We start from the raw sequence: 12,217 nt of genomic DNA on the forward strand, positions 1-12,217 counted from the left end.
TGAGGCAGGAGAATCTCTTGAATCTAGAAGGTGGAGGTTGCAATGAGCCGAGATCGCATCACTGCACTCCAGCTTGGGCGACGGAGCAAGACTCTGTCTAAATAAATAAATAAAGAGTATGTTCTTTCTACTTTTTAGATGTTAAAACTTCATTTATTTAAAAAATACTTACTGAGTGCCTGTTATATTATGTTCTGACAAATTCTAGGGAATATGTGATGAAAAGCAAAAACATGATGGTGATAACCAATGGAAGGTTAAAACAAAGTCCTTAACTAAGCAAAACAAAAAGTGTGCTAGTTTATGGTCCTCCAATTTAAAAAAATTTACCATATTAAGTTATTACTTTTACAAAGTTAAAACATGACTCATATAAATATAAAATAGGGAGCCAGGCATGGTGATTCATACCTGTAATCCCAGCACTTTGGGAGGCCAAGGCAGGGGTCACTCAGCAGAGATAAAACATTGTTACATTTTGGGATTTTGGCACAGATATTTTCCCCATTCATGCTATGTCCGTGTGTTTATAACTATATATTATATATTTCTGCAAACAGTATAATGAATTTGAATTTCTGAAATAATACCTTTTTTTTTTTTTTTTCCCTAAATAGAGACAAGGCCTCACTCTGTCACCCACGCTGGAGTGCAGTTTGCAGTCTTAGCTCACTGTAACCTCAAATTCCTGGGCTCAAGCAATCCTCCCACCCCAGCCTCCCAAAGTGCTGGGATTACAGGCATGAACCATTGCGTCTGGCCCTTCATTCTTCTTTTTTACTCTTATAATTTTCCTGGCTATTTTTACATGCTTATTTTTGCAGGTGAACTTTAGGTTCATTTTCTTAGTATCTCTCTCCTTCCAAATCTAATTGCTGTTTTGATTGTACTGATAGAAATGTATTAAATAAACTGAAGAAATGTGATCCTTATACCATCAAGGCTTCATCCATGGAATCTATGTGTGTGGAAGTCAAATGAGTGACTCATTTTGTTTATATTTTTGCCATTAGGAATATATTCCTACTGTCTCCATTCTGTGCAATCCAGGAATGAGAGCTCGTCATTGGAAACAGATGTCAGAAATTGTAGGCTATGACTTGACTCCAGACTCTGGAACCACACTGAGAAAAGTTTTAAAATTAAACCTTACCCCATACTTGGAACAATTTGAAGTGATAAGTGCAGGTGCAAGCAAGGTAAACATAAAGATCAACTGAAATACTTTATGTGATGACTTTGTTAATCAAGTAATCATAGTTTTTGTTGGGGTTGAATGTGTACAGTACTGGATAGCAACGGGAGGTGGTGGGGGAGAGTAATAGAATACCACTCTCCAGCCGGGCATGGTAGCTCACGCCTGTAATCCCAGCACTTTGGGAGGCCGAGGTGGGCAGATCACCTGAGGTCAGGAGTTCAAAACGAGCCTGGCCAACACAGCAAAACCCTGTCTCTAATAAAAATACAGAAATTAGCTGGGCATGGTGGTGGGTGCCTGTAATCCCAGCTACTCGGGAGGCTGAGGCGGGAGAATTATTTGAACCTGGGAGGTGGAGGTTGCAGTGAGTTGAGATTATGCCACTGCACTCCAGCCTGGGCGACAAGAGCAAAACTCTGTCTCAAAAACAAAACACTCTTTTCCCCCCAACAAAGTGTGTGCTTACTTGTCCTGAATCCAGATGAGAAATGACTCCTTTGACCTCCTCTTAATTCTGCCACATTCTGATGCTGTTGGATGATGTGCTAGTGTTGGTACATAATTTTTTCATTAAGAGTACTGTTGTATGTGTGGCATGTGATATGTGTGTGTTCTAGCAGGGTAAGTATGGCCCTAAAGAATGGGTTCTTGAAGTACACAGAAAACATCTTCAGACTATGGACTGCCTGTAGAAAGGCTACTTCAGAGAAAGTCCTACAGGTATTTTATTCTCTTGTCCATTTTTAATATTGACAGCAGTAGTTTTCATAGCAAGTGAATTTTTTAAAACTATGTAATCGTTCTTCTTAGGAATTTTTAAATTGTTGAAAAACCTTCTAACTTAAAAAGTTATACTGTAGTCACAGATTATCTTAAGGAAATGATAATGTAATACATCAAATGCTTACTGAATTCACTAGGGAAAGTCAATATAGTAAATAAGATCCTTTCTTCACCCTCCCATTCTTTCTTCATTCCTTCCTTTTAGGAATTTTCATTAGAGAAAGCCATGAATACAATGATAGGAACTTGGGATGATATTGCTTTTCATATAAGTCTATATCGTGACACTGGAGTTTGTATTCTTTCTTCAGTGGATGAGATTCAGGCCATCCTTGATGATCAAATTATAAAAACTCAGACAATGAGAGGCTCACCTTTCATCAAACCGTTTGAACATGAGATCAAGGTGTGTTAAATATAATAATCAGCTCTTGGTCATTTATACAGATTGCAATCCTGTTACATATATGCTCTCATGGTAATAAGTAGCCAATTGAATGGCTTTTTAAGTGTTTATTCAAATCATAGACCTATAATCTTGATATTTTATTTCATAAAATACAAAATGATATTCAAAATTTAATATAGAAATATATACATCTGAGACATAAATGATTTTTAAAAGAAAAATGTCTTATTAAAATCTTCTCCAATGGCAGTGATAGACTCAAGAGGAAAACAGGTGGTATTACTTATTCTAACTTAAGAAAACCTAAACCTTGTTTTATGCTGCATTCTTGAAACTTGTAGTAACCATGCTTTAATTATAGTTGTAAACAGCTAGCATGAGGATCTTTTAGAGTATTTAATTAATTATTGTTCCCTTGAGAAAAACGAATGGTATTTGAGGCTCCAAGATTATTTCATTTCTTACTGGATATGAAAACTGTTCTAACTGGGGCCTATATAAATTGGGGAAAGACAACTGGATTTTTTACCCTGATATCAATTGATTTCAAACTATGTTTCAGATGCTGCTTTAGGAACTTTACACTTATTAACCCACTTGATCCCTGCAGCAGGCCTTCAAAGTAGGCACTATTATTATCTGTATTCATAGACAAGGAAACCAACATATAGGATAGGTAATTTTCCTAAGTTCATCTAGCTAATAAGTGACAGAGCTGGGGTTCAAACTGAGGCAATTTGGTTTTAATATGAGCATAAATCGTGTTTTATAGAAGATTTTGGCTGTCATTATTTGGAGAAAACAGAGTAATGTTCTTCCAAGAGAACATAAGGCTGGACATTATCCCAAGAAGCAGGCTAACCTAGCCTTTCCTGATAAGATATTACTTTTTTGTAGAAATTTACTTGTCTAACAAGAAGAATTTAGAAGACAAATTTAAAAGCTGTCTTAGGCCGGGCGCGGTGGCTCAAGCCTGTAATCCCAGCACTTTGGGAGGCCGAGACGGGCGGATCACAAGGTCAGGAGATCGAGACCATCCTGGCTAACCCGGTGAAACCCCGTCTCTACTAAAAAATACAAAAAACTAGCCGGGCGAGGTGGCGGGCGCCTGTAGTCCCAGCTACTCTGGAGGCTGAGGCAGGAGAATGGCGTGAACCCGGGAGGCGGAGCTTGCAGTGAGCTGAGATCCGGCCACTGCACTCCAGCCTGGGCGACAGAGCGAGACTCCGTCTCAAAAAAAAAAAAAAATAAAAAAAAAAAATAGCCGGGCGAGGTGGCGGGCGCCTGTAGTCCCAGCTACTCGGGAGGCTGAGGCCGGAGAATGGCGTGAACCCGGGAGGCGGAGCTTGCAGTGAGCTGAGATCCGGCCACTGCACTCCAGCCTGGGCGACAGAGCGAGACTCCGTCTCAAAAAAAAAAATAAAAATAAAAAAAAAAAAAAAATAAAAGCTGTCTTAGAGATTTTTTTAAAAATCGAAGATATGGACTTAATCTCTTGACACTTAGACCTTAGGCATATATTTAAGAACCAAAGAGAGAGATTATATTAATGGTCTTTGGCTAATGAAATATCTTGTCATTTCTAGGGGATCTATGAGAATAAGGAGACTTATTTCATTTTATTTTTCATTTCAGTTCACTTTTCTCCAAATTGTGTTGATAGACAGCAGGATTTCTCAACCTGTCACTGTTGATATTTTGGGCTCTATAATTCTCTGTGATGGGAGGCTGTCTTGTACATTATAGTTTGTGTAACTGCATCTCTGGCCTCTACCCACTAGACATTAGTAGCATCTTCCCCCATCAGTTGTGACAACCAAAAATGTCTACAGACATTGTCAAATGTTCCCTGGGGTGGGAGGCAAAATTGCCCGTGGTTGATAACCACTGCTGTAGAGCAGGATATATTCTTCGATGGTTTTGGGACTCCAGATGGCTCATCTAGAGATTAAGAAACTGATAAAAATAACGTTACAGGCAACCTACAGAATGGGAGAAAATTTTTGCAATCTACTCATCTGACAAAGGGCTAATATCCAGAACCTACAAAGAACTCAAACAAATTTACAAGAAAAAAACAAACAACCCCATCGAAAAGTGGGCAAAGGATATGAACAGACAGTTCTCAAAAGAAGACATTCATACAGCCAACAGACACATGAAAAAATGCTCATCATCACTGGCCATCAGAGAAATGCAAATCAAAACCACAATGAGATACCATCTCACACCAGTTAGAATGGCGATCATTAAAAAGTCAGGAAACAACAGGTGCTGGAGAGGATGTGGAGAAATAGGAACACTTTTGCACTGTTGGTGGAACTGTAAACTAGTTCAACCATTATGGAAAACAGTATGGCGATTCCTCAAGGATCTAGAACTAGAAGTACCATATGACCCAGCCATCCCATTACTGGGTATATACCCAAAGGATTATAAATCATGCTGCTATAAAGACACATGCACACGTATGTTTATTGCAGCACTATTCACAATAGCACAGACTTGGAATCAACCCAAATGTCCATCAGTGACAGACTGGATTAAGAAAATGTGGCACATATACACCATGGAATACTATGCAGCCATAAAAAAGGATGAGTTTGTGTCCTTTGTAGGGACATGGATGCAGCTGGAAACCATCATTCTCAGCAAACTATCGCAAGAACAGAAAACCAAACACTGCATGTTCTCACTCATAGGTGGGAACTGAACAATGAGATCACTTGGACTCGGGAAGGGGAACATCACACACCGGGGCCTATCACGGGGAGGGATTGCATTGGGAGTTATACCTGATATAAATGACGAGTTGATGGGTGCTGACGAGTTGATGGGTGCAGCACGCCAACATGGCACAGGTATACATATGTAACAAACCTGCACGTTATCCACATGTACCCTAGAACTTAAAGTATAATAAAAAATAAAAATAAAAATAACATTACAGTCATTTCCAATTGTGAGTTCCAGTGATTTAGGAAAACCTCAGACCTCTTAGAATTTTTTTTAAGCCTTTGTGAGACATACATAAGTAACCTTAAGCTGTAAGATATTTGCACTTATTTAAAAATAATGGTAAATTTAAAATGTATTTTCCTTGCTATAATTTATAACCTTTCTTTAATAACTAGAATTTAGTGCAGTATACTTTTCATTAAGGCCTGGGAGGACCGCTTGATTCGAATACAAGAAACAATTGATGAATGGTTAAAAGTGCAAGCTCAATGGCTGTACTTAGAGCCCATCTTTTGTTCTGAGGATATTATGCAACAGATGCCAGAAGAAGGGCGTCAATTTCAGACAGTAGACAGACATTGGAGGGATATCATGAAGTTTTGTGCAAAAGATCCAAAGGTGAAGTGTTTGTTTTCTCTCTCACAGTAGGTGAACCTTTGTTTTTGGAAATTAAGTAAAACATGTGACTTTTTTCTGATTATAAAAATTAAACTTGCTCATTGTATACAAACTGGAAAGTTCAGAAAAATATGAGAAAGCATAAAAGTATTAAAATAAGTTTACTTTTCAATTAATAAGATACACTGCTTGTTACTCTTTAGTATACCTGGTGGAGTTGCTTCAAATGTACATCTGATTCACACGCCTTCTACTATAAACACGCACTGCTCTCCTCCTCATAAAATAAATAGATAAATCAAATCAAATGGAGAGAGGAGAGAGTGAGAACAAGAGAGAGGGAGACAGAATGAATAGTGTAGGTGACTCAACTGACATTCTACTAGTGACTCTGTATACTCGGAGTGATGGGGAAGAATCTGCTGTTCTCTTCATTGGTTTCAATTCCTATGTCTTTCCCAGTAAATGTTGAAAAACAGACTATATATTTTTCATACACACAGTGCACATAGTTCATAGATATGCATCCACTTTTTCATCTGGCATTCAATTTAAGAAATAACAATTTATTCCCATGCTGAATGAAAAACTAGCTGTGCTGGACTTACTGCGAGTCAGTAGTGCACTGAAATTCATGAGTGTTAAGGATTTTGCTTTACCTGTTCACTTTAGAATCTTTGTGAAACATGATTTCTTGTAGATCAGAGGTCAGCAATTTTTTTCTGCTAAGGGCCAAGTAGTAAATATTTTAGGCTGTGCAGGACAGGTATTTTTTGCAGCTACTCAATTCTGTTGCTGTTGCAGTGAGAAAGCAGCCAGAGATAATACGAAAATGAATGACTGTTTCTGTGCTGCAATAAAATTTTATGGACACTGACATTTTTATATGTCACAAAATATTCTTCTCTTGATTTTCTTAACTTCCAAAAGTGTAAAAATAATTTTTAGCTTACAACCCATACAAAAACTGACAGCAGGCTGGATTTGGTCTGCAGGATATAGTTTGCCAACTCCTTGCTGTAGATTGTTACATTTATGGTTGACAGTAGTAAAAGTAAGAATTAAATCGAGCACCAGCCAAACAGACTTTTCTCACATCATTCGAAATAATATAGGAGAAATGACAATATGCATGACAATCACAACTTGTCATTTTAACTAGTGTCCTTGGATAAATATTTATAACTCATTGAATTTTAATAGTTTTTACATTACAAAAAATTTCACTGCAAATTTTATAAACCTTTGACTTTTTTGGTAAACCTTTTAACATTAAAAGATTTTAATGTATAGTATAGATTGATATTTAAGTCTTATATCTGGCATAAAAGTGCTGACTTGAATGAGTGTGTCTCGTTTAGGTTCTTGCTGCCACTTCTTTAACAGGTTTATTGGAAAAACTGCAGAACTGCAATGAACTTTTGGAGAAAATCATGAAAGGTCTTAATGCATATCTTGAAAAGAAACGTCTTTTCTTCCCTCGGTATGATAGACAATCAATTGTGCTGTAATTAAAAGCATTTTCTTATGTGTGATGAATTATAACTAAAACTTTTGTATTTTCATGTTTTTCCCTAGGTTTTTCTTCTTATCTAACGATGAAATGTTAGAGATTTTATCAGAGACTAAAGATCCTCTTAGAGTTCAGCCACATTTAAAAAAATGCTTTGAGGGCATTGCTAAATTGGAGTTCCTTCCCAATTTGGACATTAAAGCCATGTATAGCTCTGAGAGCGAGCGAGTGGAGCTGATTGCACTCATTTCCACGTCTGCAGCGCGGGGTGCTGTGGAAAAGTGGCTCATTCAAGTGGAAGACCTAATGCTCCGGAGTATTCATGATGTGATCGCTGCAGCCAGGCTGGTGTGTTTTCTAGGATTTGATGTATACCCTATATTCTGCAAATGCTTTGTTTAAGAGGTTTTGAAAACCAGTAAATTGACACTTAAAGTTCTTACTATTTTAAATCATTTATTTTCTTTACTTCTTTGTTTCTAACATTATTATTAATATAACGATATTGCTATGAATTGATAATAGTATATGATTGTTATAAAAGAGGAAAGGTATTATGAGAGAGAAAAATAAGAGGTATATAATTTAGAATGGGGGAAGGTCCAGTGATAGGCTATTAGAGGAGGTGATGTTGAAACTGAGATACAAAGGATAGGTAGGAATTAGCCAGGTAAAGAGCAAGTGAGAGAGCATCTAGGTATCCTATGTAAAGGCCCTGGGATCAGAGAGAACTGGGGATTTGGGAGATCCTGAAAGAAGACAAATATGTCTGGATAGAGTAAGCAGAGTGGAGAGTAAAGTGACATGAGGTTGGAAAGGAAGGCAGTTAGGAGTTTGCATCTTATTTTAAATGCAATGGAACACCATCTAAATATTTTAATCAGGGAAGAGACATAGTCTGATTTATATTTTTATACCACTATGGCTATGGTATAAAGAATAGATTAGTGGAGGTGTGAAAACAGGAAGGCAAATTAGGAGACTCAGATTAGTTCAGATGAAAGATGATGTGGGCTGGTTTGCCAGAGATTCAGGTTCAAAAAATAAAAACCAAAAATAAAGGAAAAAAGATGTGGTCTGTTTCTAGGCAAATGGCAGAAGATATGGAGCAAAGTAGAATATTATAAATAAATTTTGTAGTTAATTTCAACAGGTCTTAATGATGAACTGGTTGTAGAATACAAGTGTAAGCAGGGGGAGGTCTCAAAAATCACTTTTAGGCTTCTGATTTGAACATATGGGTGGCATTTACTCTGGGTGATTCCTGGAGGAGAAGCAGGTTTGTGGAGGCTTAGGGGAAGATCAAGAGCTCAATTTTAGATATATTAAAATTGAAATGCTATGAGCTAGGCTAGTGGATATGTTTCATAGGCAAACAATCCTGCACATTAGCACATGCGGATCTGCAGGACAGTTCTCTTCAGATATGAGTGGTAAATGCGTGACCTAGTTCACGTACTGCATTTTACACTTAAACAACTATTTAAGAACTCAAATAAGATGAACAAACATTAAAGGGGGCTATGTAATAAATTTGAAAGAAAGATAACACTTGGCACTACATGTATCTCACTTATGTTAATTCAGTTAACCTAATCTTGAATGATAAACACATGTATTTCTGCCTTTAGGACCACAAAGGAGCAGTTGTAAAGTAGTAGAATAGTTTTAAAAGGCATCGAAGCTTTATATTCAGCAACTCACTATATGTGAGTGACTGTTCTTTTTCTTTCACCGAGAGTCCTATGAAGCTCATCTTCTTGTGGTGGCTATTCTGTTCAGCTTCAGTGTTCCTACAGATAAATCTTGACTTTTTCTCTCCTTTTACTATTTATGATTCAAAGCAAACTAAAACACATAGGAAAGAACCACCATTGTCCATGAAAGTATTTCCTTAATTAGTATAGAAATTGACCTTCTGTGTACCTGGCAATGGCTCTCAGTCACCATTCATCCTTCTTTGAAGCTTAGGTCAGCTTATCATTTGCATTTATTTCTAAATATGACTAAGAAGCATTTTATAACAATACTGATATCCTATTTTAACATTCTTATATATATAAGATGATCTTATTTTATTGAAAATATAATTTGCATTAGCATCAGCTTCAAAATTCATTCTGTAGTTGTTTTCAATTTACAGTTCGGATCTGCTAAAATCATTTACTGTTAAAAAAAGCTATTTTTAAAAAGATTAAACCTCTCCCTCCATAAATACATTTAAATGCATTTTGAATATCAAAGTGTTAGAAAAAATGAAAGTATACCTTGAATTCGAAACTACAGATTGTTCAAGTGTACATAATTGAACAAATATATAATTGTGAAATTATATGCCCTGGTCATATAGGTTTTCAGAAAAGCTATGGATAAATAATACAAGGGCACTATTAGTGCAGTTTTTAACTATATTGTATAGTCTCCTTTTCAATTAAATCTTGGCATCAATATACATAATCTATTTGACTAGTTTGTTGTTGTTGTTTTTGAAACAGAGTCTCACTCTGTCACCCAGGTTGGAGTGCAGTGGCGTGATCTCGGCTCACTGCAACCTCTGCCTCCCGGGTTGAAGTGATTCTCCTGCCTCAGCCTCCCCAGTAGCTGGGATTTCAGGTGCCCACCACCATGCCCAGTGAATTTTTTTTTGTATTTTTAGTAGAGGGGGGGTTTCACCACATTGGCCAGGCTGGTCTCGAACTCCTGACCTCAGGTGATCTATTGCCTCGACCTCCCAAAGTGCTGGGATTACAGGTGTGAGCCACCGCACCCGGCCTTGACTAGTTTTTTTAAGTTTACTAAAATTTTTGTATTTTATTATGGTAGAAGTAATAGGTATTCTATATGGAAAACTTGACAACTCTCCACAGCAAAGGAACATAAAAATTACATAGAAATCAACTTCCAGAAGAATCAACAGTTAAATCTGCCCATTATTAACATGTTGGTGTTTATCTTTCCATTCTTTTATAAATAAATATTTTAAAAACATAATAATTATAAAATTTGGAGGGAGTCTTTTAGTCATTTAACAATTTTATGACTATATGATATTCTAGCCTATGTAGGTACCAAATATTGCACTTCTCTATTGCTAGACATTTAGCTACTTTTTCTCATGCAGCCTTTTAAAGTTTTAAATTTATTTTAATTGTTCAGGCTTATCCAGAATCTGCAAGAAGAGACTGGGTTCGAGAGTGGCCTGGCCAAGTTGTGCTTTGTGTTTCTCAAATGTTCTGGACATCTGAGACACAGGAAGTTATAAGTGGTGGGACGGAGGTAAAGCATTGTTTGCTTTTAAGTAACATCCTTCATTCCAGGTTTGGTTTTGTTTTATTTTATTTTATTTTATTTTATTTTATTTTATTTTATTGTTTTTAGAAATGAGATCTTGCTGTGCTGTCCAGGCTGGTCTTGAACTCCTGGCCTCAAGAAATCCTCCCACTTCAACCTCCCAAAGTATTAGGATTAGAGGCATGAACCACAGTGCCTGACCCCATCCCATGTTTCTTAGTTAGCTTATCTATTGTTTGCAAAGACAATACATCTGTCAGTTTCTATATATAATCTTAAAATTATAACTTCATTGAGAACTTGTTTTTCTTTTTTGAGATGGAGTTATGATCTTGTTGCCTAGGCTGGAGTGCAATGGCACGATCTTGGCTCACTGCAACCTCTGCCTCCTGGGTTCAAGCAATTCTCCTGCCTCAGCCTTGTTCCAAGTAGCTGAGATTACAGGCATGTGCCACCACGCCCAGCTAATTTTGTATTTTTAGTTGAGATGGGGTTTCTCTATGTTGGTCAGGCTGGTCTTGAACACCCGACTTCAGGAGATCCACCTGCCTTAGCCTCCCAAAGTGCTGGAATTACAGGCATGAGCCACTGCACCTGGCCCGAGAACTTGTTCTTAATATTTTACTGGGCTTAGACAAAATCACTCACAAAATTCATTTCTCCGTGTGTGTGTGTATGTGTGTGTGTGTGTGTGTGTGTGTATTTAGAGACAGGGCCTTGCTCTGTCACCCAGGCTGTGCAATGGCATAGTCATAACTCAGTATAACCTCACACTCCTGGGCTCAAGCTATCCTCTTGCCTCAGCTTCTGAATAGCTAGGACCACAGGCACACACCACCACATCTGGCTAATTAAAAAAAAATTTTATAGAGACAGTGGTCTCTCTGTTTTGCCAGGCTGGTCTTGAAATCGTGTCCTCAAATGATCTTCCCACCTTGGGCCTGGCACTATGGCTCACGCCTGTAATCCTAACACTTTGGGAGACCAAGGCGGTTGGATCACTTGAGGTCAGGGGTTCGAGACCAGCCTGGCTAACATAGTGAAACCTCGTCTCTACTAAAAACACAAAAAATTAGCCAGACCTATTGGCACATGCCTGTAGTCCCAGCTACTCAGCAGGCTGAGGCAGGAGAATCACTTGAACCCAGGAGGCGGAGTTTGCAGTGAGCTGAGATCCTGCCACTTCAGCCTGGGCAACAGTGACTCTGTCTCAAAAAAAAAAAGAAGATCCTCCCATCTTAGCCTCCTAGATGCTGGGATTATAGGCATGAGCCACCGCGCTTGGACTCATTTCTATATTGAGATAGATTAAGAAGTCAGAATTGTTTTATAAAAGGCTACATATATAAAATACATGTTTTAAGTATGATATGACATCAATTAGATTGCTTTTTTTTTATTTTGTAGGGATTAAAGAAGTATTATAAGGAACTTCAAAACCAACTGAATGAGATTGTAGGGCTGGTAAGAGGAAAGTTGTCTAAGCAGACCAGGACCACTCTGGGGGCTTTGGTTACTATTGATGTTCATGCTAGAGATGTGGTCATGGACATGATTGAAATGGGTAGGTGACTTTTTCTTTGATTTTTAAAGATAAAATGTTGATAGCATCTGGAAACAAAGACTTGTACTCTATGTATTTTTCTCTCAACAGATTTTTTTTTTT

At 37.6% G+C, this 12,217-nt stretch overlaps 1 protein-coding gene across 1 annotated transcript in view; it reads left to right on the forward strand.

Annotated features, from left to right (window-relative positions):
* Positions 1–12,217, forward strand: part of DNAH12 (dynein axonemal heavy chain 12) — a 234,294-nt gene that overhangs the window by 78,747 nt on the left and 143,330 nt on the right. The window contains exons 18-24 of the mRNA XM_025377349.1: positions 1,014–1,199; positions 2,187–2,387; positions 5,553–5,747; positions 7,109–7,230; positions 7,326–7,608; positions 10,417–10,536; positions 11,959–12,115. Of these exons, the coding sequence (XP_025233134.1) occupies positions 1,014–1,199; positions 2,187–2,387; positions 5,553–5,747; positions 7,109–7,230; positions 7,326–7,608; positions 10,417–10,536; positions 11,959–12,115 (1,264 nt within the window). The remainder of the gene's footprint in view (positions 1–1,013; positions 1,200–2,186; positions 2,388–5,552; positions 5,748–7,108; positions 7,231–7,325; positions 7,609–10,416; positions 10,537–11,958; positions 12,116–12,217) is intronic.

This window comes from Theropithecus gelada, chromosome 2 (genome assembly GCF_003255815.1).
Source record: "Theropithecus gelada isolate Dixy chromosome 2, Tgel_1.0, whole genome shotgun sequence".
Classification (NCBI taxonomy): Eukaryota; Metazoa; Chordata; class Mammalia; order Primates; family Cercopithecidae; genus Theropithecus; species Theropithecus gelada.